Source organism: Schistocerca cancellata, chromosome 7 (genome assembly GCF_023864275.1).
Source record: "Schistocerca cancellata isolate TAMUIC-IGC-003103 chromosome 7, iqSchCanc2.1, whole genome shotgun sequence".
NCBI lineage: Eukaryota > Metazoa > Arthropoda > Insecta > Orthoptera > Acrididae > Schistocerca > Schistocerca cancellata.
Genome location: NC_064632.1, coordinates 97,011,937 through 97,039,597, shown reverse-complemented (window position 1 = coordinate 97,039,597; position 27,661 = coordinate 97,011,937). Strand labels below are relative to the sequence as shown.

The following is a 27,661-nucleotide window of genomic DNA, read 5'->3' as shown; positions in this document are numbered from 1 at the left end:
CTTGTTTATATAGGTGGTAAAGCCAGGTTTCCACTACCATGAATTTCTTACACATGTATCCCCCACCACCACTCATATAAGTCAACTAACATGTGGAAACACCCTACTTGCGCATTGTCATGGCGACTTGCGCTTAAGATATGGAAGTTGAAAGGCATTCTACTTTCTTGTATGATGTCACTTCCCCCATTATCACCTCCAAGCTACAGCAACTACCAATAGGTGGATCTGCTCTCATCCTGCTCTGATCTGTTGGACAGCGCGGATTTAGAATTGTTTAAATACATGGAGAGTTAACATCTAGCCAAAATAATAGGCTAAGGCTTCAACTAAGTAAATAAATTATTTCTAAAGTTGTAAAACGTTCTTAAACAGTGCTATAGGAGTATCTCTCTAGCATTCAGCAACTCTTCATAATCACTTACTTGTAACACAACATCGTTTGATATGACGAAATGGATAAAAAGTATTGTAACTGAGAGTGTGATTGCTCAGAACTGTATTTTTGCAGAACACTCAATACTGTGAAGGTCTTTTTCATTTCCAGAATCATTTTTTGCATTAGCCATAAAGTCTAAATATTATGGCTTTAAGAATTAAAACTGCTCTTGGCCCTCATTAAAATCTTATGCAAATATAGGTGCTCATATTGGCGCTATCACTGAGTAATGACTTCTGCGCAGTAGTACAAAATGAAGTATTGCACTGGAAAAAAACCTGTATTTACAGCGCCTGTGACTTTTCAGAATCTTGACTAACCTTGTAAATAAAAACAAAGCTAAACTGTTGAGACAAAAACGATACTGCCTGATCTACCCTCAGTGTATCGTAGATAACATAAAAATTTAGAGACATTGTTATTCAGAATACAGTACATATATTGCAGTGACATGTATGTGAGTTAGGTTTTTGTACAGATCTAGAAATAGGAATCAAAAAGATTTTGAAACTGGTTTTACTCATTCGAAAATCATTTTCTAACGAAACGTTTTTATCGGCAGATAACCACCTTATTAATGATTCGATGTTCCAAACGATTCCTATGAGACGCTCATTTCCATTCGACATCTATATGTCCCATGTTAGTAACATGTATGCAACAGTAGTGGTGGTGGAGTGCACATGTAACAAATTCATGCCTGTGAAAATCTCCCTTAACACTCATTTCACACTTTACTGCCTGTATAAATCACGTCATTTTGAAGTGACACGCACCATCGACGACCGCGTGATCTGTATCGACTTTGTGACAAGGAACAATATGAATGTTGTTGCTCCTCGATTCACTCACTGCAGTTTAAGCTATCCGCCTAGGTTGTTACCTAACCGCATACTCCATGGAAAAAAGTCCATGGACTCCACGGAGGTCGTCATGGAACGTTAGCAGTTTGCCACAAAAACAAAGGAAAACTGTATAATCAAAATTAAGAAAAAACAAAAGCACAAAATCCATTGCTACAACTTGAATGAGTGTAGCGAAAATTGGTTAACTTCCCATATTGACAGAAAACGACGCCGATAAAAATTTCTTCCCGAAAAATCTTGGAGGCGATGTGACGTGATTTGGCGATCCGTTGACGGCCTGTATCATTGCTGTCATTTGAAATGCTTTGCGGAAAGTTTCGACGTTACGTGACGGCAAATGTGAATTATCCTTAAGATAATTAATAGTTTATGGGTTGCTGCTCGTCAAGAATATGTTTGTACACTTATCAAAACGCAATTTCATGAACCGTGAAATATGTATGTACGTAAGAACACATTTATGGTCAGTCCTGCCTCTACACTTCACTGCCACCACTTCGATATTAATATCGTCGATTCATATCAGCTTTCAGATTCAGTACTGTAGTATATCGATACTCGATAGTGATCACAGTCAACTACTGTCCCATGAAAACAAAAATATGAGAAGAAATTATAAGCATTTTGAGACCAGTAATATGAATGTATGATAACATTATTATATGCTCGCCCTTAATAAGCCCAATTATACTTTGGATCTGATAAAGACATTCATACAAGCATGTACACTAGTACCTGCAAATGTGCATGAGAATCCGCAAAAAAGAGGCGTGGTTCAGGAAACTAGCCATCCACAAAATCCGGGTTAGCGAAATGTCAGAGCTGTTTTCAGACGAGTACAGGCTTACACTAAGTAAAAACTTTCTGATAATACTTCGAAATAAACTTTTAATAAACGTACCGTGATGGATCGTGTTAGGGCAAGGCATCAGTTAAGTGAAAAGTGCGTGAAAGGTTAAATCTGATAAAAGAAGATTAAAATATTAATGAGTCATATGTTTTTAATAGGATTAACGTGTAGTACCTTCATTGTATTTATTTCAGGTACGCTTACAAACGACTAGAAATGGAGGACGTTCCGCTGAGAATGAACTCCGATGAACGAGATTTTGAAATTGACGAAACAGATTTTTTATTACAACACTCTGACCATGACCTGAGAACCAACTCGGCGAAACATCGTAGATTCAAGCGGTGTTCCAAATGCCTGTCGCTATTTTTCTGTGGGTGAGTACACGATACGGATATTCTCGCCGAGATTTTAATCAGCGGTTTTAAAACCCAGGGATTCCTTGAAACTATGAGCAGCCTCTCTCGGCACTGTTCAGACGGGTTACTGCATAAACGCAGCAGTGTGTACAATATAAAAAAAACTGGATTCTGGCACAAGATATCAAGAGTCGTTAAAAATTATGCAAAGTGGTGATACCAATTTGTTGACATGTGACATTACTTATTTAATGTAATTGTTGTAAATCGCCCAAACGCCAGTTATGGACAGAAAACAATAAAACCAGGATTTAATTTCGTCAATACTGTTGTAAGTATTAATTTAATCATTGATACCCCTTTCTGTAATGTATCACAGAGCTTCAAAAACAGGAACAGCTAACGTGAACACCATTTGAATATCATCAGATGTTCAAGAGCATTCAAATCTTTAAACAAAGTTTCATTAATGTTAAAGTCAGTCATACATTTAATATGAAATCATTGGAAGTTATCACGCTTTCCGCTTCTGCCATGAGAATGCAAAATTTTTCAAGTTAATCATCAGATGTTGAGCAGAATACTTCCAACAGGAACATATTTTTTACTAACCTCAGTGAATCAAACTGGAATATAATAGGTGCCAAGGCAGAGTGCACACTTCTGAAGTGGCATCATTAGTAAACTGAACTACAATAAGAGCATCCAAGTTGTTAATACATTAACAGTACTGGTATCATTATAAGTGTACAGCTATTCACTGTAATGACATGTAAAGTGTCAGACACCATTATTCAATAATTTTGTATAAATGGCAGCATTGCTTGTAAATATTGAAATTCTTTATTTTACAGATAGATTTTGGCCACTGTGTGACAATATTAAGTGCTAAATGTACATAATAACCACCAGACAAGAGGCTCTTAACACAAATGTGGCCCTATTTATAATCACCATCAAAACATACAGAAACAGAAAAATACATACAAATATACAGATTCTTATACATACCAAATTATGTGGTATATACAAGAATCTGTATATTTGTATATATTTTTTCTGTTTCTGTATTTTTTATTGTGGTTATAAATGGGGCCTCATTTGTGTTAAGATCCTCATGTCTGATGGGTCTTATGCATTATTAGCACTGAAGATCTTCGAAACAAAAGATTGCAATTTTTATGACTGATGCTGCCGTTTATCCAAAATACATTGACAATAATGGAATTAGACATGAAGACACCTTTATTGCTTATTATGGAACTAAATGGAAAAATGAAACAGGCATAAACAAAGCTAAGGCAAATAGCAAAATTGTCTTTAAAACATAAAGCAACTGGGTTTTATATTTCATGAAATTTAGTTTCAGGGTATCTGCGTATTCTGTTTAAAGTTTCCAATTTTTCCTTGATAACTATATATACCCAGATGCAAATGTTCACTTTTTATTTTGAGTACAAAGTCAGTAGTTGTAAATGTTTGCTATAGAAAAGAACTAATAATTGGTAAAGAGTTAATTTGCTATTTTTATATGTAGTTGTGTTGCACTGGGTGTCGCTGTTTTCAGCATAGTAACTTTCTCTTGTATCTAACAGCAACAGGTTGTTGCATGTCACTTTAAAAATATAAAATGTTAAATGTTGCAAAATAACGAAATCATTTGCAGTGTCGTGTATGAGTGGACACTTCTGTGAGCTTTTTCTTTAATTTTCATGTCTATAGTTCCCTTGTTGTACAGATTAGTTAGTTAATACTGGCATTTCAAAATTAAATGTACCAAGCAAGGTGATTAGCTCACCAGACACACATTCAAGAAGACTATGCTAGCCAGCCAGTGTGGCCAAGCGGTTCTAGGCACTTCAGTCTGGAAGCGCGCAACTGCTATGGTCGCAGGTTCGAATCCTGCCTTGGGCATGGATGTGTGTGATGTCCTTAGGTTAGTTAGGTTTAAGTAGTTCTAAGTTCAAGGGGACTGATGACCTCAGATACTAGGTCCCATAGTGCTCAGAGCCTTTTGAACCATTTTTGGACTATGCTTCAAATCCCCTTCCAACCATCCAGATTTTGATTTTCCCAAATTCGCTCAAGGCAAATGCATTAATGATCCTTTTGAAAAGGGAACAACTGATTTTCTTCCCCACGTTTTTGAATTTGTAATTCAACATTTCACTCCACCTCCAATGACTGCACTGTGAACAAGGTGTTTAAATCTAATCTTTGTTCCTTTTTAAAACCAAATGTGTAGAAGTGTGATTATTAATGCATGCTACTGTTGGTATAGTTAAGAACTAGGGGTTTATACTGCATATTATTATCCATCAAAAAGAAAAGGCGTTTAGTGGTTGTAAAAGTTTTATACTGCCAGAGACAGTGATCATGTGAGTGTGAGATGTGTTTATGTGAATTTGTATGCGTATTTTGTCTATTGCAGAAGAAGGCCTTTTGGTCGAAAGCATATGTTTTTAGCAGTCTTTCTGTTGTGCCTCTCTGCAGCTCAAAATCTCCACTATATCTTTTTCATAATACTATCATTTTTCCATGCTGGGTTTTCCATTGTTAAAATTTATGGCTCAACTTAACTAAGAGAGAGGATTGATTGTTAGGTCACAGTCTGAGGCTTCAAGAAACTGTCAATTTTGTAGCTAGACGTGAGTACTGTGAACTGGTTCAAGTGGATGTACATTGCTGTAGTTACTTTAAGATTAAGAGGTTTTTAAACCATAGACCAGCCTGGAGAGCTGCATCAAACCGCTCCTTAGAGTAAAGGTCATAACAACAACAGCAACAAGCATGACTAGCACTAAGCAATATCATGAATTTTATTGTTAATACACTGTGTAGGTAAAGGTGTTACAAATTGCTCACCTTTCGACAATATATAATTTTGTAAAAGGAAACATTTTCTGTTGTAGGCTTTAATGTATATCATTTACCTGCTGTGCTATTGGCCAGCTTTAACGACCATATCAGTATGAAGTATATATTCATTAAGTGTGTCCACCATGTTGCATGAATTGTGGCATACAAATCATATTATCAATCCACATGTGATGTCACACATAGGGAACAATATGCTCTGTATTTAATACAAAACAAGATAACTTGAGTATGAAGATTCTGTCCTTTAAGTCCAAACCACACACTGTCTGCAACAGAGAATGTTTTGTCACAGATAGGCACAACAAAAAGACTGCCACAAAATGCACTTTCCAGCCAACAAGGGTTTTGTCGAGAAAACACACACACACACACACACACACACACACACACACACGACACACACAGAGAGAGAGAGAGAGAGAGAGAGAGAGAGAGAGAGAGAGTCATGTGTTTGTGAGTTGCACCATATAAACAAGATTATCGATCTATACTTTCACTTGTTTCACATACAGTAATTGATTGGCTGAGTGAGTGAGTGAGTGATTGTGTGGATGAATAAATGAATGAATCCATGCACGCAACCCTCAACCTGAAGGTGGACTTGAACACCAGAGTGCTTTACTGAGAATAATCCTGTTGGAGGTGGTATGCCAATGTTTTCCTCCAACCTTTGAATTGATCTATCAGTCTTATGAAAATCATTCCCAACTCAGAAACTCAGGATTTAACCACTGACATTTGGACTAACAGTTTGAGACTCAGTGGCACAAAGTGCTAAGTGCAACACCTGAATAGAAACCTTTAAAAATTAATTTCTTCCCTTCATTTAGAGCCATTGCAGACCATGTGAAATAACTATAAGGCCCAGCTGAAAGCCTTTTCTGCAAAGCAAAAGGGTTGTATTCTTTCTCTTGTGACAATGTAAATCACAGCCTCCACTCAATATGAGAGCAACATGTTTATATAGTGTGGTACTAGGTGATGTGTTTTAATAAATGTGTTCTGTACAAATCAAACTTTTGCTTAACCCATCATGACAGATATATTTTTATTTCAAATACTTAACAGTTATTATTTTAAAAACTTTACAGGACTTCAAACTCTGACCACCTGCAGTTCAGCTGCTGTTCTGCCTTTGATCATTTTGAAAGCCTGTATCCTTGTTGATCAATGGCCCGTACTTTGAAAGGTCAGAGACATCTTCCTGATTCAGTTTAGTGCCTCTATGTCCTTCATTACTTTCTTCAACTATTTATTACCATAAGGTGGCTTGCAGAGTATAGATTTAGATGTAGAGTTTACAAAAGATCTTGCACTCAAACTTATGTGTTTCTCTCAATCCAGACTTTTCTGTCATTCTGAGGGATTCACTTCATAAGTCATTAATAGGCAGTGCACCTATACCTAATACAGCTGAAACTAAGGTACTCACATTCAGTAATTTCTTTCAAATTAATTTCAGACCATTGTTAATCATCATTAATATCTGTTCATCCATACATGCAGATAAATAAGCATTCACTTGCAAATAGACATTCAGTTTTGAGTTTTATAGTGCCTCAGTTTAGCTTTCCCTGAAATTCTAAATCTACATTTATACTCCGCAAGCCACCCAACGGTGTGTGGCGGAGGGCACTTTACGTGCCACTGTTATTACCTCCCTTTTCTGTTCCATTCGCGTATGGTTCGCGGGAAGAACGACTGTCTGAAAGCCTCCGTGCACGCTCGAATCTCTCTAATTTTACATTCGTGATCTCCTCGGGAGGTATAAGTAGGGGGAAGCAATATATTCGATACCTCATTCAGAAACGCACCCTCTCGAAACCTGGCGAACAAGCTACACCGCGATGCAGAGCGCCTCTCTTGCAGAGTCTGCCACTTGAGTTTGCTAAACATCTCCGTAACACTATCACGGTTACCAAATAACCCTGTAACGAAACGCGCCGCTCTTCTTTGGATCTTCTCTATCTCCTCCGTCAACCCGATTGGGTACAGATCCCACACTGATGAGCAATACTCAAGTATAGGTCGAACTAGTGTTTTGTAAGCCACCTCCTTTGTTGATGGACTACATTTTTTAAGGACTCTCCCAGTTAATCTCAACCTGGTACCCGCCTTACTAACAATTAATTTTACATGATCACAATTAATTTTACATGATCATTCCACTTCAAATCGTTCCATACTTATACTCCCAGATATTTTACAGAAGCAACTGCTACCAGTGTTTGTTCCGCTATCATATAATCATACAATAAAGGATCCTTCTTTCTATGTATTCACAAAACATTACATTTGTCTATGTTAAGGGTCAGTTGCCACTCCCTGCACCAAGTGCCTATCCACTGCAGATCTTCCTGCATTTCGCTACAATTTTCTAATGCTGCAACTTCTCTGTATACTACAGCATCATCCGCGAAAAGCCGCATGGAATTTCCGACACTATCTACTAGGTCATTTATATATATTGTGAAAAGCAATGGTCCCATAACACTCCCCTGTGGCACGCCCTTTGTCTTGTACATGACTTGGGTTTTACGAACAGCAGTGGCCATCTTCTCTCTCCTGTGGCCATTGGTGTTTTTCTTGGTAGTTTTCAAAAGTAACTGAAATTGTCCACATTTTTCTGTTTCACTACTCTGTGAGTACATACTGTGTGACCAAATCAAAGGCTTTCTTAAAGGTGGCAAAGACACCTCCTAGATCCTTCAAGATGTAATTTTCCAATACTCTTTTCCAGACCTGTTTATAACTGTAATAACAAACTTTCTTCTCAGGTTTGACTTCACAGATGATTGAATGGTGGCTATTACAGAACTTCATTGTGCATATTATCATTTTGTATTACTAGGAGAAAGATATGTGTTAATCAGTCTGAACAAGAAAATATGAATCAGAAAAATGAAAATCAGTAATAATTATTATGAAATACAAATAATTTATGAAATACAAAAAATTACAAGAACAAGAATGATGTCATACCCAGATAAAATCACATAAAATACATGAAAGAGAGTAGTGACAATATTATGAAAGGATAGTTGCTACTCGCCATATAGTGGAGATGCTGAGTCACAGATAGGGACAAGAAAAAGACTGTCAAACAACTGTTTGAAAGTCTTTTCGTTGTGCCTATCTGCAACTCAGCTTCACCACTATATAGTGAGTAGCAACTATCCTTTTCATAATATTGTCATTATTCTATCCTGGATTTTCCATTGTGTGAAAGAGACCAGACATCATTTTAGAGCCAGAACTGTGTAGTAAAACTAAGTGCCTTGTTACTTGTGCAGTTTACAAATCACAGTCATACAGCTAGACAATGCAGTAAACCAACAGAGTGGAATTATTTATGTATAATGCTATGGTAGGTGACTCTCAAAGCTGATATCTACATCCTGAAAAACAATAAGCACGTAGAAACTTCCAGTCATCCATATAACAGAACTGGTAATTGCCCATCTGCGTAGTTAACCACATGCATTTTTTTATAGTGAAAGGAAATCAGTATAATGTTCTTCTGACAGCTGTGGTATAGCTAGTGGGATTTGAAAACTGGTGATGTGTCTTCATCATGTACAATGGATCAGTCTTATCTGTTTTGTTCACTCAATCATCAAACTGTTCTCTTGCCTGCAACAGCCAGAACTTGAAAGTCACTTCTTAGTGATGCCCTCACCACCACCTTCACCGTCGTCATCTATATCATCAGTGGCAGCAGCCCACAAGTGTTCTATGGTTTTTGCTGTTTGTAGTTTCCCTGCATTCATCTCCTCCTATCTGGCTAATTCACTACTTGTTTGTAGTCCTCTTAGAGTCATTGCATCACAAACATTTTTATAATAGTTTCTAGGTGGTCATCATCTTTTCCTTCTCACCAGAAGAAAATATTTCTATATTGTTATTTTGACCATCTGCTTTAATCCATCCTCTCCGTGTTTCCCTGCCAAAGTAAATGTTTCATTTAGATTATCTCTATTATTGTCCCCTCCATTTCTACATATTCTCTTATGGTTACATTTCAAACATTAACCATGCTAAAGATGCTGCAGGTTCTCTTTCACAAGGCTGTTACCTGTGCAAACTAACTTTGATGTTGGTACTTAAAGTGCATATACTCTCAACTGTTGTCTTGTACATAAGATGTTTGCTGTTTCTCCTTACAATTGTGCTCTAGCATACAAAGTTCATTTGACGTATTGTATATCTACCCTAACTCAACCTGTTGCATATGTCAGTCTCTACTTTTACCATTTCATGACACAATGACTCCCAAAGACATAAATGGTTTCCAACTTTCCATCTTCTGTTTCAGTTTCCTTATTACATCCCATCAGTAGATCATCCATTTTATTCACATGATTATTAGGCCCCACGTATCATACACTTCCCTCAGCTTTCAATGCATATATTAATTACTTGCATCTTCCATATCTTCAATTAAAATACTTTATTATTGACTAAAGAGTATAAGACACTGGCATCCAGTGCTATTCCCACATTACATTTCATTCTCCAGTTGGTATCTTCCTTCCTTCCTTTTTTTAGGCCATTTTCTTAACAGAACTCTAATGATATACTGACTGCAAACACAGTTCTGAAATTGTTTCAGTGCGTATTCTGCTTGCCTCTGGACTTAAATTGTGCTTTGACCACTTGAGGAGGCACATTGTTAGCATATTGTATCCACATTTGGCAGTCATCAAAATTTATGATCCATGCAGTTTCTCTTAATCGGTTAAGGTGAAGGCTAGGATAGTTCCTGTAAAAAGGACATGAGCCATTTTCTTTGCCATCCTTGCCCTATGTGAATTGTGCTCTGTGTCTAATGACCTCCTCATTGATGGGGCATTAATTCCTAATCTTTCTTACTGAATTTCATATGAACAAGACAGAGTAGTATTTTGGTACACCCAGATTAAAAATTTTAAATGAAAGAAATATAGATGTCTGAGTAAATGAGGAGTCACTCCAAGGAGCAGGTTTCTTTGGATTTTTCCTTTGATCCAGCACCTATTCATCTTACCCTTGCTTTATATTTCCTGTGTCCTCTCTTTCTCCCCATAAAGAAATTGTATAAGAAGTTCCAAAGGATGAACATTCTTTGTCTGTCTTTATCTTTCTTAGTTAAAGAAATATTTCTCTTCAAGTCTAACCAAGTCAAATTGCTTCCAAGTGGAGCATCTATCTTCAGTGTTTCAAAGAGCAGTTTTAGATTGATAAATGTTGCACATAGTGTGTATCACAAAGAACTGTTGTGATGGACTTCTTTCAGCTCTTCATTGGTTGTTCCAGCTTCAGCACTTGATAAGATGATGCTAATCTTGCATGTGATATATTGTTAATAGTCACTGGTGACACCTGTATTTTAAATTTATTTCTACTATCCAAACTCTTCAAAATAATTAGAGCTCAGGAGAAGTATCACACATTCTGTAAAGATAAACATTTATTTCATTTAATTTGAGGAATAAGTGTCTGAGAATGTACATTTTGAGCACAGCTTTGTATGAAAGTAAGTCATGGACTGTGAGAAACTTGGAAAAGAATAAAATTGAAGTGTTTGAGTTATGGTGCTACAGAAAGATGTAGAAAATTGGGTAGACTGGTGAGGTAAGGAATGAGGAGGTACTGAGCACTATCAGTGAAGAGAGGAATATATGGAAAACACCAAATTGAAATACATCAAACAAAAAGTGTATGACATTGGGACCAAGTGATACTGAAATGAAAATCTGGCACAGGGAGAGGGATTCATGGCGAGCTGCATCAAACTAATCAGAAAGTGAGAAAAAAAACTTTGATATGGTGCTTTGCTTTCAGCAACAGGATAGTGAATATACTCATATATTCACTCTGTAATAATTGTCCATATGATCAAACATAGAAGACAGTTTTTGAACCTGGAAGTAATATGTAACCATCCAAATGTCTGACACTGGTTTGCACCTATGTGGCACGGTTGTTATCAGATTTTAGAAGAGCTTCTGAGGCACATTCAGTTGTTCTTGAAAAAGAGCAATGTCAACCACAGGTGACATGTGCAACACAATTGCGGGGTTGGTGCACACATTGCCCATGGTTTTAAAGTGATATTCTCACATGATAGTATGTCATCCACTGCAATATCTTGTTGCCCACAATGTGGAAAATATGGAGTGGCACCAGTGTATGTAGATAAAGGTGTCAACAAACCAAAGTTTGCTTTGGACACTGCAGTGCTTTACTAGGAATGGTCCTATTGAGGATGGTGCACCTTTGCCTTCCTCGGAGTTACTGGAGAACCTACAGTTTAATGTGGACTCTGAAAAACTATGTGACTTTGCACTTTTAACATGCACAAATAACTGCCGGTGGTGAAATCAGTGGTCAATGACAAAAATCACAGGACCAACTATGATAAAGTCCTGGACCAATGGATTGTTAGTTGAACACTTATCCACTGAGCTACACAGCATACAATACAGCAAAAGATTAGATGATCTCAACTCTGCATCTTAGACCCATTGAAGAGCTGGTGCTTTTAATTAACATCAAGGTTTGCATGTCTGTTTCTGTCTTTTCCTGCTCATGTCAACAACTTACTATTATGGCATTTGGTTACTTCAGGTGTGAATGCATGTGGAGAGATTGTGGAAATACAAATGAGGTCACAAGTGCATCAGTTGTGAGGCGTGACATGAAGTTACAAGACAAAAGATTTAGTCTGTGTGTCCTTTCAACAACAGCCTATGTCTTTGATGTTGTTGATGAGGCAGTCACAATTTGGAATCCTCCGTAACCAGCACTCCCAAGTATTGGAACTTCTCATGTCTCTCATAATTGCCTCTGTTCAACTTAATATATTTCTCTTTAACAATAGCATTTTTCCTGGAAGCAAAGAGATACTGTGTTTTTGTGTTGTTTACTCAAAGTCCCAACTGTTCTGCCTCCTTTTCCAGTCTGCCAAATCCTTTCACTTCTTTCAAACTTCTAGACAGCATACACACATCATTGGCATAAGCTAGATTTTGATGCATACGGTTAAACCGAGTGCCATCTCTGTTATCAAACTCCACCCTTTGCATCACTCTCTCCAACACTATGTTGAAGAGTAGCATCCTTATCAAATATATATGGGACTAGGAAATGTCATTAAGGTCCTAGACCCAATGAAGGGAAACTCCTGATCTACACCTCCACACGGCAGAGAGTGAGCAACGTCACTTCATGTGATGGCTAACATAGACAGGGACCAAGGGATGACTAGGATAAGTCATCACCCCAGCATTTGCTGGGCAGGGCACCCTCTTGCCCTGGAAATAAGAAATCATTTCTAAAGGTGGAAGAACCGGCTGATGGTCAATGGCATGGGATGGGGAAGGCAACAGGATACCACCACAATAAAGAACTATGGTTATCCCAAGCATCAGCAGTAAACCATGCCAGTATCTTCTGTAAAATTTTCTGGAGACAAAATAGTCCCCCAGTCAGATCTCCGGGTGGGGACTGCAAAAGATACACACAAAGTGAAGGAAAAGCATCCCAATTTTAACATAGCAACTTGGAATATGAAAACACTGCTTCAGTGTAGCAAACTAGAAAATCTAAAACTTGAAATGGAACGACTGGAAATTGATATTCTAGGCATATCTGAGATGAGATGGTCCCAATCATATGATTTCTGGCCTGAATAATAGAGTCATTCACACCAGAACTGATCAAGTAGACCAGGAATGGGAGGAGTTTGAATAATTTTGAGGAAAAACTATGGCTCGCATGTCAAGGGATATGTGCAATATAGCTCTCGAATAATACTAGTCAAACTCGAAACTAAACCAAAGGACATTGTGATAATACGAATATAGATGCCAACATCCAAAGAAGATGCAGTTGTTGACGCAATATATGAAGAAATAAGTAATGCGATGAGATATGTTAAGGGAGATGAAAACCTGATTCCTATGGGGGACTGGAATGCGATTGTGGGTGAAGAACCGGAGGAAGGAATTGGCAAATATGGGCTTCGAAGAAGAAATGAAAGAGGAGATCAACTAATCGAGTTCTGCTCGAGGCACCAATTAGTTGTTGCAAACACACTTTTCCAACATCACAAACGAAGAAGATACACATGGAAGGCCCCTGGAGACCTGAAGAGACAACAGATTGATTACATTCTAGTGAAAGCATGTTTTTGGAATAAGGTAACAGACAGCAGGAGCTGTCCATCTGCAGATATAGGCAGTGACCATAACCTGGTCCTGATGAAAATTTCACTCAGATTCAAGTATTTGAAGAAGCAGCCAGTAAAACTTAAATTGGAACTAGAAAAACTGAAAACTGAGAGACTGGCAAAGTGCTATGCTCACGAAACAGAGACCTAGCTAAAAATTTTCAACATGGTTGAGTAAATGAAGACTGCGATGAAACTAAATCTGGTATATACAAAGCAGCAGAAAAAGTAGTTGGAAAAACTAAACCCAAAAACAAGAGGAAATGGATTACAGCAGATATTATTGAGCTGAGAGAAAACAGGAGATTATACAAAAATGCAACTTATGAACAAGGAAAAGCTGAATACAGAAGACTAAGGAATTTAGTCAATTGATAAGCTAGGAACACAAAAGAAAATTTTCTAGAGGAAATGTGCAGGGAAGTGGAAGAAAAGATGCAAAACAGAACAACAAATACATTTTTTAACAAATGCAAAACAACACTCTGTGACACAATAGAAACTAAAAAGGGGAAAATGCTGTTTGGTAAAGACATGCTAAGAATACATAGAGGAGTTGCATGCTGGAACACATCTTTCGGAGGAAGTAATAGGAAGAGAAGAGCAAGTAGACGAAGGTGACAAAGGAGATGACATTCTGCAAGAACAATATGACAAAGCTCTAAAAGAACTACGGGACAACAAAGCAATAAGTATTGATGACATCCCTTCAGAACTAATAAAGAATGCTGGTGACAGTATGAAAACAATGCTGCTTAAACTTATTAGGTCCAACTACAACACGAGAGATACTGACAGACTTCCAGAAATTCATCATTGTTCCTATACCAAAGAAGGCAGCAGCTACAAAATGTGGGGGTACCAAACTTTAAGCCTAATATCACATACATCAAAAATTCTCATAAAAATAATTCTAAAGAGAATTGAAGAGAAGGTAGAGGAAATGCTGAGTGAAGATCAGTTTGGTTTCAAAAGGGGTTTGGGAACAAGAGAAACGATTCTGGCTTGCAGATTCCTTATCGAAAAGCAATTACAGAAAAATAAACCAACTCATATTGCCTTCGTAGACCTGGAAAGGCATTTGATAATGTTATCTGGTAAGAGATGTTCAGAGTGCTGAGGAAAAGAGGAATGAAGTACAAACACATCCATGTGATGCTCAGTTTCTATAAGAATGAGGTGGCAGTGATTAGGAACTGTCACCAGGAACAGGAAGCATATATTAGAAAAGGGTTAAGACAAGGATGTGCTCTCTCTCTCTCTCTCTCTCTCTCTCTCTCTCTCTCTCTCTCTCTCTCTCTCTCTCTCTTATATTCAGTGCTTACATCCAGGAAGCTATAGACCAAGTCTGAGAAACTAGTGAGGTGGGGATCAAAATTAATGGGCAGAAGATAGAGATGCTACGTTATGCAGATGATATTGCTATAGCCACGAAGACAAAAGATGATCTAGAGGAAGTCCTCAGAACAATGTAAAGTATTCTATGCAATCAGCATGGAATGAGAATAAACAAGAAAAAGACTGAAGTGACAGTATGCAGTACAGGAGCAGAATATGAACCTCTGAGAATGAGAATTGGAAGAGAGGAGCTGAAAGTGATAGAGGAATTTACTTCACAAGGGATGGTAGAAGCTGGAAAGAAATTGTGAACAGAAAACAAAAGACCCAAATTAAATTTAATTGGAGGAGGGAGCTATTCACCAGCAAGATCATCAGTCTGAAAATAAGGAATGTATCGTGAAAGCTTTCATTTCGAGTGTGGCTGTATATGGATGTGAAACTTGGATAATGAGAAGAGAAGAGAGAAGATGGCTAGATGCCCTGGAGATGTGGTGCTATAGAAGGATGATGAAGATCAGCTGGAGAGACAAAGTAACAAATGAAGAGGTGCTTAGAAGCTAGATCTCTGTGGAGGCACATCCAGACAAGAAGAGAGAAACTTGTAGGGCACATCCTACAACACAACAACATCATTGGAACAGTAGCTGAAGGAGCTATTGAGGAAAGGAATTGGTGTGGCAACCAAGGATATCATACCTGCAACAGATCATGAATGATGTTGGATGTAACACATATGTGGAAATGAAAAGGAAATCAGAAAGAAGAGGGGAATGGCACTCTCCTGCAGACCAACCTCGGGATTGAACACTAAAAGAAGAAGATATTGAGACCACTACTTTGTTAAAGACTCAGACATGTTACATGGATTATGGTAAAACACATTTCTGAGAGAGGGTACCACTTTTACCTCTGTTGAAGCAACAAACACCAGTGACTTCTGTGGTTCATTATTTCAGCTATGTGCTATCTGTCTGTTATTTGTCTGAATGACTTACCCATCTGGAAAAACAGCCTTTGCCTTCTTTGAGTAGATATGTTGAGATGATTCCCAGACACTTTTCCCCAGGATATATCAGTATACACTGAAGAATATTGTCGCAGAAGAAGCTGAGTAGCACAGTCACCGTGGTGTAGTGGTTATGATAGTAGACTGTAGACTGTTGTGCGGAGGGTCTTGAGTTCAAAACTCACCTGAACTGTAAAATTTTAATCTCTATATGTGGTTTGAGTACATTCTAGAAGTATCCACAAATGTCAAGAATCATTGTACTGGAAATTTTCTGTAACTGTATATATACAGTATGTGTTCTGGCCGGGGGCAGTTCACTCCACGCTCTTGTATGTGCAAGTGCTGAATAATCCTTCATTAAGTGAAGTTAGTGTTTGTCATTCATATAATTACACCTTCTTCTATGTGACATTATTCTGGTGGAGGTGCTGGGTATTGGAACTTGTGATAGCGCACATTATCGACGACACAGTGGCTCCCATCAGGCCACGAGAGAGCTGCCGTTTACGTGGTTTACGAGTTCGAGCCATATTCAACAGATCGCAATCTATCGGAGACAGGAGAAGAAGAGGATGTTACAATGACAGCAACTGTATGCCACCGCATGAGACATCCTTCCGGGTTCTCTGGTGACGATGGCCAAGATCCAAACGGGTGGCTGAAGGTATATGAGTGTATAGCCAAGTTTAACAAATGGGATGACACCGTGTGTTTGGCTAACATATTTTTCTACTTGGAGGGCACTGCCAAGCAATGGTATGAGACCAATGAGGAGAAATTCACAAGCTGGGAAGTATTCCATGCGGAACTGTGCAATATTTCGGTGACACACAATGACAGAAGTGCAAGGCTGAGAATAAATTAAAGTGCAGGGCACAGCGTCCAGGAGAAACTACAGCATCCTACATTCAAGACATCTTGGAGCTGTTTAAAATAGTGGATCTTAGAATGAAGGAAGAAGATACGGTTGCACATCTCGTGAAGGGTGTTGCTGAGGACATGTATCAAGACCTACTCCTGAAGGAGGTTCCGACAGCAGACCACTTCATAAAATGGTACCAGTATATCGAGACAACACATCAAAAAAGAATTACATGCAAGAAGTTTGAACGGCTTCCAAATGTTGTATTGATGTCTGTGATGGAGGAAGACACTGATTTCATAAGTGTTCTTTGTCAGATAGTGAAAGAAGTAGTTCAGAAGGCACTTGGATTGCATGGTGATCAAAAAACTGAGACGCTTCAAGAGGTCATAAGGGAGGAATTGGAACAGACATTGAACCCAATCTCTCGTCCTTCATTTCCCTTTAAAATGGTGAAAAAGTCGAGACCCAGGCGAAGTTACATTCTTACAATGCTGCTTGAGGAACCCGTTGGGGCACCAAGGAAGACTGACGTCTGGAGGACCCAGGATTACCAACTAGTGAGTCCTAAACACATGCGCTTAGATGTTTTACAGAAATCTTGTGACACATCTGAGGCCAGACATTTAGGATTCATTAAGACCTACGATAGGATCTGCAAGAGATTTTTCTGGCCAGGTTTATCTAGGAGAGTCTGTCACTATGTGTCACACTGTTGAGAGTGCCAGAGGAGAAAGGCAGTTCCTCAGAAACCACCTAGTGAACTCATACCAATTCCACCAGCCAAAACACCTTTCCAGCTTGTTGAGATTGACCTCCTCAGATGATTTCCAAAGTCTGCTTGTGGCACTGGACGGATTATTGTTTGCACTGATTATCTGACATGCTATGCTATTACAAAAGCCGTGAAAACAGCCAAAGCATTCAAAGTAGCCAAATTCATTGTGATGTTTGGTTTGTGGGGCACTCAACTGCGTGGTTATCAGCGCCCGTACAATTTCCCAACCTTTGCTCAGTCCAATTTCGCCACTTTCCTGGATGATGATGAAATGATGAGGACAACACAAACACCCAGTCATCTCGAGGCAGGTGAAAATCCCTGACCCCGCCGGGAATCGAACCCGGGACCCCGTGCTTGGGAAGCGAGAACGCTACCGCGAGACCACGAGCGGCGGACTCCAAATTCATTGTGGAAGACATTGTATTAAAACACAGTGCCCAAGGTCTTTAGTTATGGATCGAGGAAAAGTTTTTCAATTGAATCTTGTGACAGAGATAAACCGTCGGTGCAACATTACTCATCACATAACGGTAGCCTACCATCCGAAAACTAGCGGGCTTACTGAATGCTTTAATAAGACCTTGGCCAACGTGCTATCAGCGTTGAGCAGAGCAACTGGGATGAGGTGCTACCTTTTGTGACATTTGCCTACAACACCACCAAACCAGACACCACAAGATTTACGCCATTTTTCCTGGTGTTTGGGCATGAAGCGACTACGACGATGGTCACTGTGTTTCCGTTACATCCTGATGACGTGGATGATGACTACGTCGGCCAGTTGTTAACCAGAGCTGAGAAAGCTCGGCAGTTAGCTCGACTCCGCACGCTGCAGGTTGAAGAAAACAATCACCGTAGGTATGACACGAGTCACCGCTCTGTTGTCTACCAGCCTGGTGACCTCGTCTGGATCTTCACTCCTGTTTGGAAGGTTGGTCTCTCTGAGAAGCTCCTCAAATGCTACTTTGGACCTTATAAGGTTGTAAGACAGTTGTCTGATGTTACTTACGAAGTTGAAGATTTTTCCCCCGACACAAGATGATGTAAGATCAGAGATACAGTCCACGTCCTTCAAATGAAGCCCTATAAGGATCCTGCAACCCAGGTTAAATTTGAAGCTCCAGTGACAGGCAACAGGCGGAAAGGTGATGAAGAGTGTAGCAGCAAAGGAAGTTCTAAGATGATCACTGCCAGGGCAAGCAGCAGTCATCAGGAGTCGGAGTATGCAGGACCAATGACTCGTTCCCGGACTAGGACGATGTAACACCGAGATGCTGTTCTCTTAAGGAGGGAGCAATGTCACAGAAGAAGCTGAGTAGCACAGTCACTGTGGCGTAGTGGTTATGATAGTAGACTTTTGCATGGAGGGTTGTGAGTTCAAAACTCACCCGATCTGTAAAATTTTAATTTCTATGTGCAATTCGAGTACATTCTAGAAGTATCCACAAATGCCAAGAATCATTGTACTGGAATGTTCTGTAACAGTATATATACTGTATGTGTTCTGGCCAGAGGCAGTTCACTCCATGCCCTTGTATGTGCAAGTGCAGAATGAACCTTTGTTAAGTGAAGTTAGTGGTCGTCATTCATCTAATTACACCTCCTTCTATGTAACAATATTATTATTGTTTTGACAACTGTACTTGATTTGTTTTTAAATTTGTGATAGATTTTATGAGGCACAGTTGTCTGTCTCAACCTGATATCAGTATCTGACAGGTTGGCTCACACCCTGTCCCACAAACCAGACCTTCAAGGTAGTGCAGCCATGAGCATCACTCTGGCAGTTTTCCAGGAAATAATTTTGAATATTTTTAGGCATATACAGACACTATTGTTAGTGCAAAATGCTACGTACTAGCACTAAATGTTGCTTTTGTGAAGATGAATATATCGGATGCAACTAGATATTGACTGTAAGGTGAATACAAAATGACCTGGTTTTGGGACACTTGGAGAACTATTTATGTGAATGTGTGAATTATAAATTATGGCTTTTTGTGTCCTGGAAACTGGCACATTGATGCTGTATAAGAGGTGTTAAAGTGAAAAACCTATGAAACATCATAGCAACCAAAGGAGTTGAAATTTACATATGTGACTTTGGGATAACATAGTGAGACATCTAGAGACAAAGTGGGACAACATGCAATAGAAGCGTGCTTTGTCACCTCCCCCTAACAAATTCAAAGTTGTGCCCTCAACAGGCAATGTGATGCTCATCATTTTTTTTCTATGCCCAAGGTCCGATACTCATCGAATTCCTTGAGAACACACACACACACACACACACACACACACACACACACACACACACACACACACATATATCCATCCGCACATATACAGACACAAGCAGACCTAATAAGGCACAATATTGTGTGTTACATTGTACATCGTACCTATTACAAATATTCAGATGTAACACACAATATTGTGCCTTATTAGGTGTACTTGTGTCTGTATATGTGCGGATGGATGTGTGTGTGTGTGTGTGTGTGTGTGTGTGTGTGTGTGTGTGTGTGTGTGTGTGTGTGTGTGTGTGTTACATTGTACATCGTACCTATTACAAATATTCAGATGTAACACACAATATTGTGCCTTATTAGGTGTACTTGTGTCTGTATATGTGCGGATGGATGTGTGTGTGTGTGTGTGTGTGTGTGTGTGTGTGTGTGTGTGTGTTACATTGTACATCGTACCTATTACAAATATTCAGATGTAACACACAATATTGTGCCTTATTAGGTGTACTTGTGTCTGTATATGTGCGGATGGATGTGTGTGTGTGTGTGTGTGTGTGTGCGCGCGCGCGCGCATGAGTGTATACCTGTCCTCCCCCCCCCCCCCTCCTAAGTTGTGTAAAATCTGAATATTTGTAATAGGTATGATGTAACACACAATATTGTGCCTTATTAGGTACAGTGGTACATTTGTATCATGTATCATGCGAGTGTATACCTGTCCTTTTCCCCCCCTAAGGTAAGTCTTTCCGCTCCCGGGATTGGAATGACTCCTTACCCTCTCCCTTAAAACCCACATCCTTTCCCTCTCCTTCCCTCTTTCCTGACGAAGCAACCGTTGGTTGCGGAAGCTTGAATTTTGTGTGTATGTTTGTGTTTGTTTGTGTGTCTATCGACCTGCCAGTTCTTTCGTTTGGTAAGTCACATCATCTTTGTTTTTAGATATATTTTTCCCACGTGGAATGTTTCCCTCTATTATATTCATATATATACAGGGTGTTACAAAAAGGTACGGCCAAACTTTCAGAAAACATTCTTCACACACAAAGAAAGAAAATATGTTATGTGGACATGTGTCCGGAAACACTTACTTTCCATGTTAGAGCTCATTTTATTACTTCTCTTCAAATCACATTAATCATGGAATGGAAACACACAGCAACAGAACGTACCAGCGTGACTTCAAACACTTTGTTATAGGAAATGTTCAAAATGTCCTCCGTTAGCGAGGATACATGCATCCTCCCTCCATCGCATGAAATCCCTGATGCGCTGATGCAGCCCTGGAGAATGGCGCATTGTATCACGGCCATCCACAATACGAGCACGAAGAGTCTCTACATTTGGTACCGGGGTTGCATAGACAAGAGCTTTCAAATGCCCCCATAAATGAAAGTCAAGAAGGTTGAGGTCAGGAGAGCGTGGAGGCCATGGAATTAGTCCACCTCTACCAATCCATCGGTCACCGAATCTGTTGCTGAGAAGCATACGAACACTTTGACCGAAATGTGCAGGAGCTCCATCGTGCATGAACCACATGTTGTGTCGTACTTGTAAAGGCACATGTTCTAGCAGCACAGATAGAGTATCCCGTATGAAATCGTGATAACATGCTCCATTGAGCGAAGTACAGTACATACTGACAAAACTAAAATGAGCTCTAACATGGAAATTAAGCGTTTCCGGACACATGTCCACATAACGTATTTTCTTTATTTGTGTGTGAGGAATGTTTCCTGGAAGTTTGGCCGTACCTTTTTGTAACAACCTGTATGTATATACAAACATACACACAAAATTCAAGCTTTCGCAACCAACAGTTGCTTCATCAGGAAAGAACCCACCCACATCCTTTCGTCTTTCCCTCTCTGTCCCTCTTTCCTGATGAAGCAACCGTTGGTTGCGAAAGCTTGAATTTTGTGTGTATGTTTGTGTTTGTTTGTGTGTCTATCGACCTGCCAGCACTTTCGTTTGGTAAGTCACATCATCTTTGTTTTTAGATATATTAGTTTAATATTAATATTCACTTAAAGAATATAAACACTTGTCAATCAAGAAATATTTCAGTTTCACTTTGAATAAGTTCCCTTTGTGGCACCTTATAGAGCTCGGTAATCTGTTGTACCATATTTGACCGCTAATGCATGGACTATGGTCTGTTGTTTTTAATTTTGTTCTTTGTCTGTAGTAGCAGTCTTTATTTCTTGTATTATAGGCATGCATATCAGAGCACTTTGTTGCTTTGTTTTGATGTGTCACAAAAAATATAATTAATTTGTAAAGATACAGTGAGTAGACTGTGAGGTATTTATGATGAACAAAGATTTCCCTGCATGAATCTCTATACCCTAATCCATGGATAATTCTGATTGCTCTTTTCTGTAGGGTTAATATTCTGTTCATATGTATGTCGGCAGCACAACCCCATATCTCTATCCCGTAATTAATCTGTGCAAAAATGGTTCCATAATAAATTGTTTTTAATGTCTGATGTGGGACTACTTTTAATAACTGGCTGATTAGATGTAATGAACTGCTGATTTTATTGCATAAAAATTTGATATGATTTACCCATCTTAGATTTTCATCTAGATGAATACCTAGAAATCTGCAGCCTTCTGTGTCCACTACTTCAATTCCTCCTATGTTACTGATAGAGGTTTGGTGTGAGTTTGGAAGTTTAAATGGCAATAACTGAGATTTACTGATATTAACTTTCAAACCTTGATCTTGCAAATAAGTAGTTATTTGACGTAGTCCCTCAGTTGCTACCAATGTTAACTCATCATTTTGTTTACCAAGAAATAACAGTGAGGTATCGTCTGCATATGTCACCAATTGGGAGTTGAAAGGTTGCTCTATATCATTTATGTACACTAGGAATAGGAAAGGGCCCAAAATTGAGCCCTGGGATACACCTTGTGTGACTGTCTCGTATTTGGACTGGAAATTAATGATCTGATTATTGATTTTGTAAGTCAGCTTTGTACACTGCTTGCGGTTAAATAAATATGTAGCCAGCAATTGCATGGGTGCAGCATTTACATTGTATGACTCAAGTTTACTTCAAAGCAACTCATGGTTTACCGAGTCAAAGGCTTTAGTAAGTCTAGAAATATGCCAGCTGTTTGCATTCCTTGATCAAGGACACCATACGTTTTGTGAAGAAATTCCATAATTGCTGTGATAGTACCATGATCTTTTCAGAATCCATGTGGTGTCTCTGTTAGGAACTTATTTTTCAAGAAATAGTCACTAAGTTGTGTCACCAACACTACTTCAAATACTTTGCTGAAGACAGGTATTAATGATATGGGCCTGAAATTTGAAACCTCTTCCTTGGATCCTTTTTTATGCTGTTTAACTGTGCTCCATTTCAATACATTTGGAAATGTATGTTCTCTGATACTGCAGTTTACCAGGTGGGTGATTATTTTAACTAATTCCTTATTACATTTTTTAATCACGATACTACTCAAACCATCCCATCCAGATGAGAACTTATTCTTTAGGTTATTTATTATCCTGCCTATTTCTTTTCCACTTACTTGTTTGAATTCAAAAGGTGGCTCTTCAAAGGGGCAGAGCTTTACCTCACTACTCACAATTATGTTATTAACTGGACTAACAGCTGCAGATATAAAGTATTTATTGAAAACATTGCAGACTTTATTAGGATCTTTAATTGTGTTTCCTTCATGTCTTATATTTACAATTTCAGTTTCTGGCTTCGGTGTGGCTTTGCGAAATTGATTTACAATTCTCCATGAGGTCTTGGCTATATTGTCTAATTGAGCTATTTCACTGCTGTATATCTGTTTTCTTAGATTTGAAAGCTCTTTCTTAAAGATTTTCGTGGCTTTGTTGTACTTGGCCTTAAAAACCTGCAGGTTTGTTGACTTGTGTAACACATCCAGGTCCTGGATGTTTTGCCTGAGTTTTATCATAGTTGCTGGAAGTATCAGTCTGTTGGTTTTTGCGCTTTGGTTATGGGTGAACACTCTTTGTATTTTCTTAACAGGGCAAAGTGTCTTAGCATAGTATCATAGAATTTGGCCCATTTGTTTTCAGATCCTTCAGTCTGGTAAACCAGATCCCAGTCCTCTGTAGCTAATTTGTTTCTTAGGGCAAGGATGTTACCCTCTTTTTAGGATTCTTTTATTTTCGATAACTTTTGTCATTTTTGGGTTGCTTGTGTTTACATACTCCACAAGTTGGCATTTGTGGTCAGAGTAGTGAAAATCCATATTCCAGCACCTAACACTGTCTTTAATACGTTTACATAGTATAACGTAATCAATTCTGCTAGATGTGGACTTTGTTACCCTGGTATCACTATTTACTACATTTATGAGATTATATGGGTTAAGAGTATCTATTAACCTCATATTACACAAACTGGAAGATTTTGCCTCAATATTCAGATCACCGAGTATAGTTAGGTCACTGGGACCACAATGTCCCACTACTCTACTAAATATGTCTATGAAGCTAACTACATCAGCCTTTGGTGGATGATAAATCCCAATAACTTTATGTTTTCTCATAACCTCTCTACACTCTTTGGTGTGGACTTCAATGCCTGTCACTTCAATCAAGCCTTCTTTGTTGTACTGGTCTAGATAGTTTATTTTCTTGTACTCGAGATTCTCACTAATGTAAACTGCCACTGCTGTCTACAATAACTATTTGCTAAGGAGTAGCCCTCTAGTTTACAGTAAATAATTTCATCAGATTTTAATCCATGCTCAGTTAACACTACTATATGAGGTGACTGTTCATTTACAAAAACCTGTAATATATTAAGCTTATTTCTATGGTACTGTATGTTTAGGTGCATGAACCTTAGTGGTATTTTTAACTGGTCACTCTGATTATCTTCCTTTAAAATGCACTGAGTTGGTTCACTTACATAAGTTCTGGATCCAGGCATTAAAAGTGTTCCTGTTCTTTGGCGATCTTGCATTTCTCGATCTACTACCCAACAATAAGCCACTTTGTGGCTCCAGTTAATACATAATAAACGTACATTTATGAACCTTGCAAATCGAAACTGACTACAATAATTTGCTTCTTATTCAGTATAAGGTTGATTGTAATATCGATACTTTCAGATTGCAACCCAAATGTTGTATTTAAGTAGAACCCTTTTTCTGCTCATTCTAGAGCACCTTGATTTCATTTTTGATATAGTACTCGTAGGAGGACTAAAATGAGGATTATTGTTGATATTGTCCAGATTATAATATTTGATGTTTTTTAATAATTGCAGTTGGTAAATTAAAGCAATTTATAAATAAAAAATTAAGATGATTACAGAAATAAAAAAAACTGAAGGGGAAAAGGTAATCTTGCTGATATTTTTGTGTTGAATCTGCATTCAAATGTTGAGCTTTTTTTTCTCAGTCAGTAATTCACTTTTTGAAAGAATTGTTGCAAGAATTGTAACAATTATTGGCACAATAGATCTAATAAAAATTCTTGTAGATAGAACTATAATTCTTTTCCTTGACTAATAACTAAACTTTTTTATTGGATGTCAAACATACTGTTTATCCTAGGAAAACAATTATCTACCTCATCAGTAAATTGAACTGTGAAAGAAAAAAATCAAACTATATCTACAAAATGTTAATATCATGCGTCTAGGTTCATAAACAAATTTGTGTCTTGGTGACAACTGATCTATAGAATGTTGAAGTAAACATTTTGATTGTTCCAATAATAGCGTAAGTTTTGTGGAATCCTGTGACAACAAAGAATGTTGATCCATAAACTGCATTGGCAGTGGTAAAAGGTGCTTCTCAATATAAACTGAGGTGACAAAAGTCATGGAATACTTCCTGATATCATGTCTGACCTCCTTTTGGCTGGCATAGTGCAGTAACTCGGCGTGCTATGTACTCAGTGAATTGTTGAAAGTCGCCTGCAGGAATATTGAGTCATGCTGCCTCTAAAGTTGCCCATGATTGTGAAAGTATTGCTGGTGCAAGAACTGACCTATTGATTATGTCCCATAAATATTTGATAGGATTCATGACAGGTGAACTGGATAGCAAAATCATTTTCTCAGACTGTCAAGAATGTTTTTCAAACCAGTTGCAAACAGTTGTGGCCCAGTACCATGCATAACATGAAGTCCATGAATGGCTGATACCAGCTTGCACAGTGCCTTGTTGGCAACTTGGGACTATGGCTTCATGGGGGTCTGTACCACACTCGCTCCCTACCATTGGCTCTTACTCAATGAAATTGGGACTTATCTGACCAGGCCACAGTTTTCCAGTTGACTATGGTTCAGCCGATATCATCATGAGCCCAGGAGGTGCACTGCAGGCGATGTGCTGTTAGTAAAGGCACTCGTATCAGTCGTCTGCTGCCATAGCCAGATTTTGCCACACTGACCCAACAGATACATTCATTGTATGTCCCACTTTGATTTCTGCAGTTATTTCATGCAGTGTTGTTTGTGTGTTAGCACTGACAACTCTGCGCAAACGCCAATGCTCTCAGTTGTTAAGTGAAGGCCATTGGCCATTGCATGGTCTTTGGTGAAAGATAATCCTGAAATTTGGTATTCTCTGCACAGTATTGACACTGAGGATGTCAGAATATTGAATTCACTAATAATTTCTGAAATGTAATGTCCCATGTGTTAGCTCCAACTACCGTTCTGTGTTCAAAGTGTGTTCATCCTCGTCATGCCACCATAATCACATCAGGTAGCTTTTGACATGAATCACCTGAGAAAAATGACAGCTGTGCCAATGCCCTGCTCTTTTATATTTTTATTTATGTATTTACACATCAAGTTCCACAGGACCAAATTGAGGAGCAAATCTCCAAGGTCATGGAACGTCTTAGTACATGAAATTACAACACAAAAGTAATAACAAATAAAAGTAAATGTTTATGAACTCACAAAAAAGTCAGTCCATAAGTTTAAGTAAACGCAATCAACAATACAACAAGAATCAGCATACTTTTTCAAGGAACCCCTTGACAGAATAGAAGGAGTGACCCATGAGGAAACTCTTGTTTTGATTTGAAAGCGTGCGGAATACTGCTAAGGTTTTTGAATTCGAGTGGTAGCTTCCTGAAAATGAAAATGGTTGCAGCAGTATACTGCACATCTTTCTACACTGGAGTTAAGGAAGTCCGGTCTAAATGCAGGTTGGATTTCTGCTGAGTATTAACTTAGTGAAAGCTGCTTATTCTTGGGAATAAGCTGATATTGTTAATGAGAAACAACAGTAAAGAATGTATATGTTGAGAAGCCAATGTCGCAAACTTACACTGCTTATTGCCCGAACCGCCCATTTCTGAGCCAAAAATATCCTTCCAGAATGGGAAGAGTTATCCCAGAGTATAATATCGTATGACATAAATAGATGAAAATAAGCAAAGTACACTAATTTTCGTGTTGAATGATCACTCACTTCAGATACTGTTCGAATAGTAACAAGGGCAGCATTAAGTCTTTGAACAAGGTCCTGAATGTGGGCTTTCCACAGTTTACTAACTATCTGAACACCCAGAAGTTTGAACTGTTCAGTTTCATTAATCATATGCCCTTTCTGTGAAACTGAAACATCAGGTTTTGTTGAATTGTGTGTTAGAAACTGTAAAAACTGAGTCTTACTGAGATTTAGCATTAGTTTATTTTCTACAAGCCATGAACTTAGGTCATGAACTGCACTATTTGAAACCGAGCCATTGTTGCACACGACATCCTTTACTACCAAGCTAGTGTCATCAGCAAACAGAAATATTTTAGCATTACCCATAATACTTGAGGGCATATAATTATATAAATAAG

General features: G+C 38.5%; 1 protein-coding gene across 3 annotated transcripts in view; it reads left to right on the top strand.

The window, feature by feature from the left end:
• Positions 1–1,860: 1,860 nt before the first annotated feature.
• LOC126091941 (probable phospholipid-transporting ATPase IIB) overlaps positions 1,861–27,661 on the top strand; it is a 501,129-nt gene continuing 475,328 nt past the window's right edge. For 2 of the 3 annotated variants that reach the window (XM_049907268.1, XM_049907269.1), the window contains exons 1-2: positions 1,861–2,248; positions 2,350–2,532. In XM_049907268.1, the coding sequence (XP_049763225.1) occupies positions 2,211–2,248; positions 2,350–2,532 (221 nt within the window). In that variant the 5' untranslated portion in view covers positions 1,861–2,210. The remainder of the gene's footprint in view (positions 2,249–2,349; positions 2,533–27,661) is intronic. The other variant, XM_049907267.1, reaches the window with a different exon arrangement.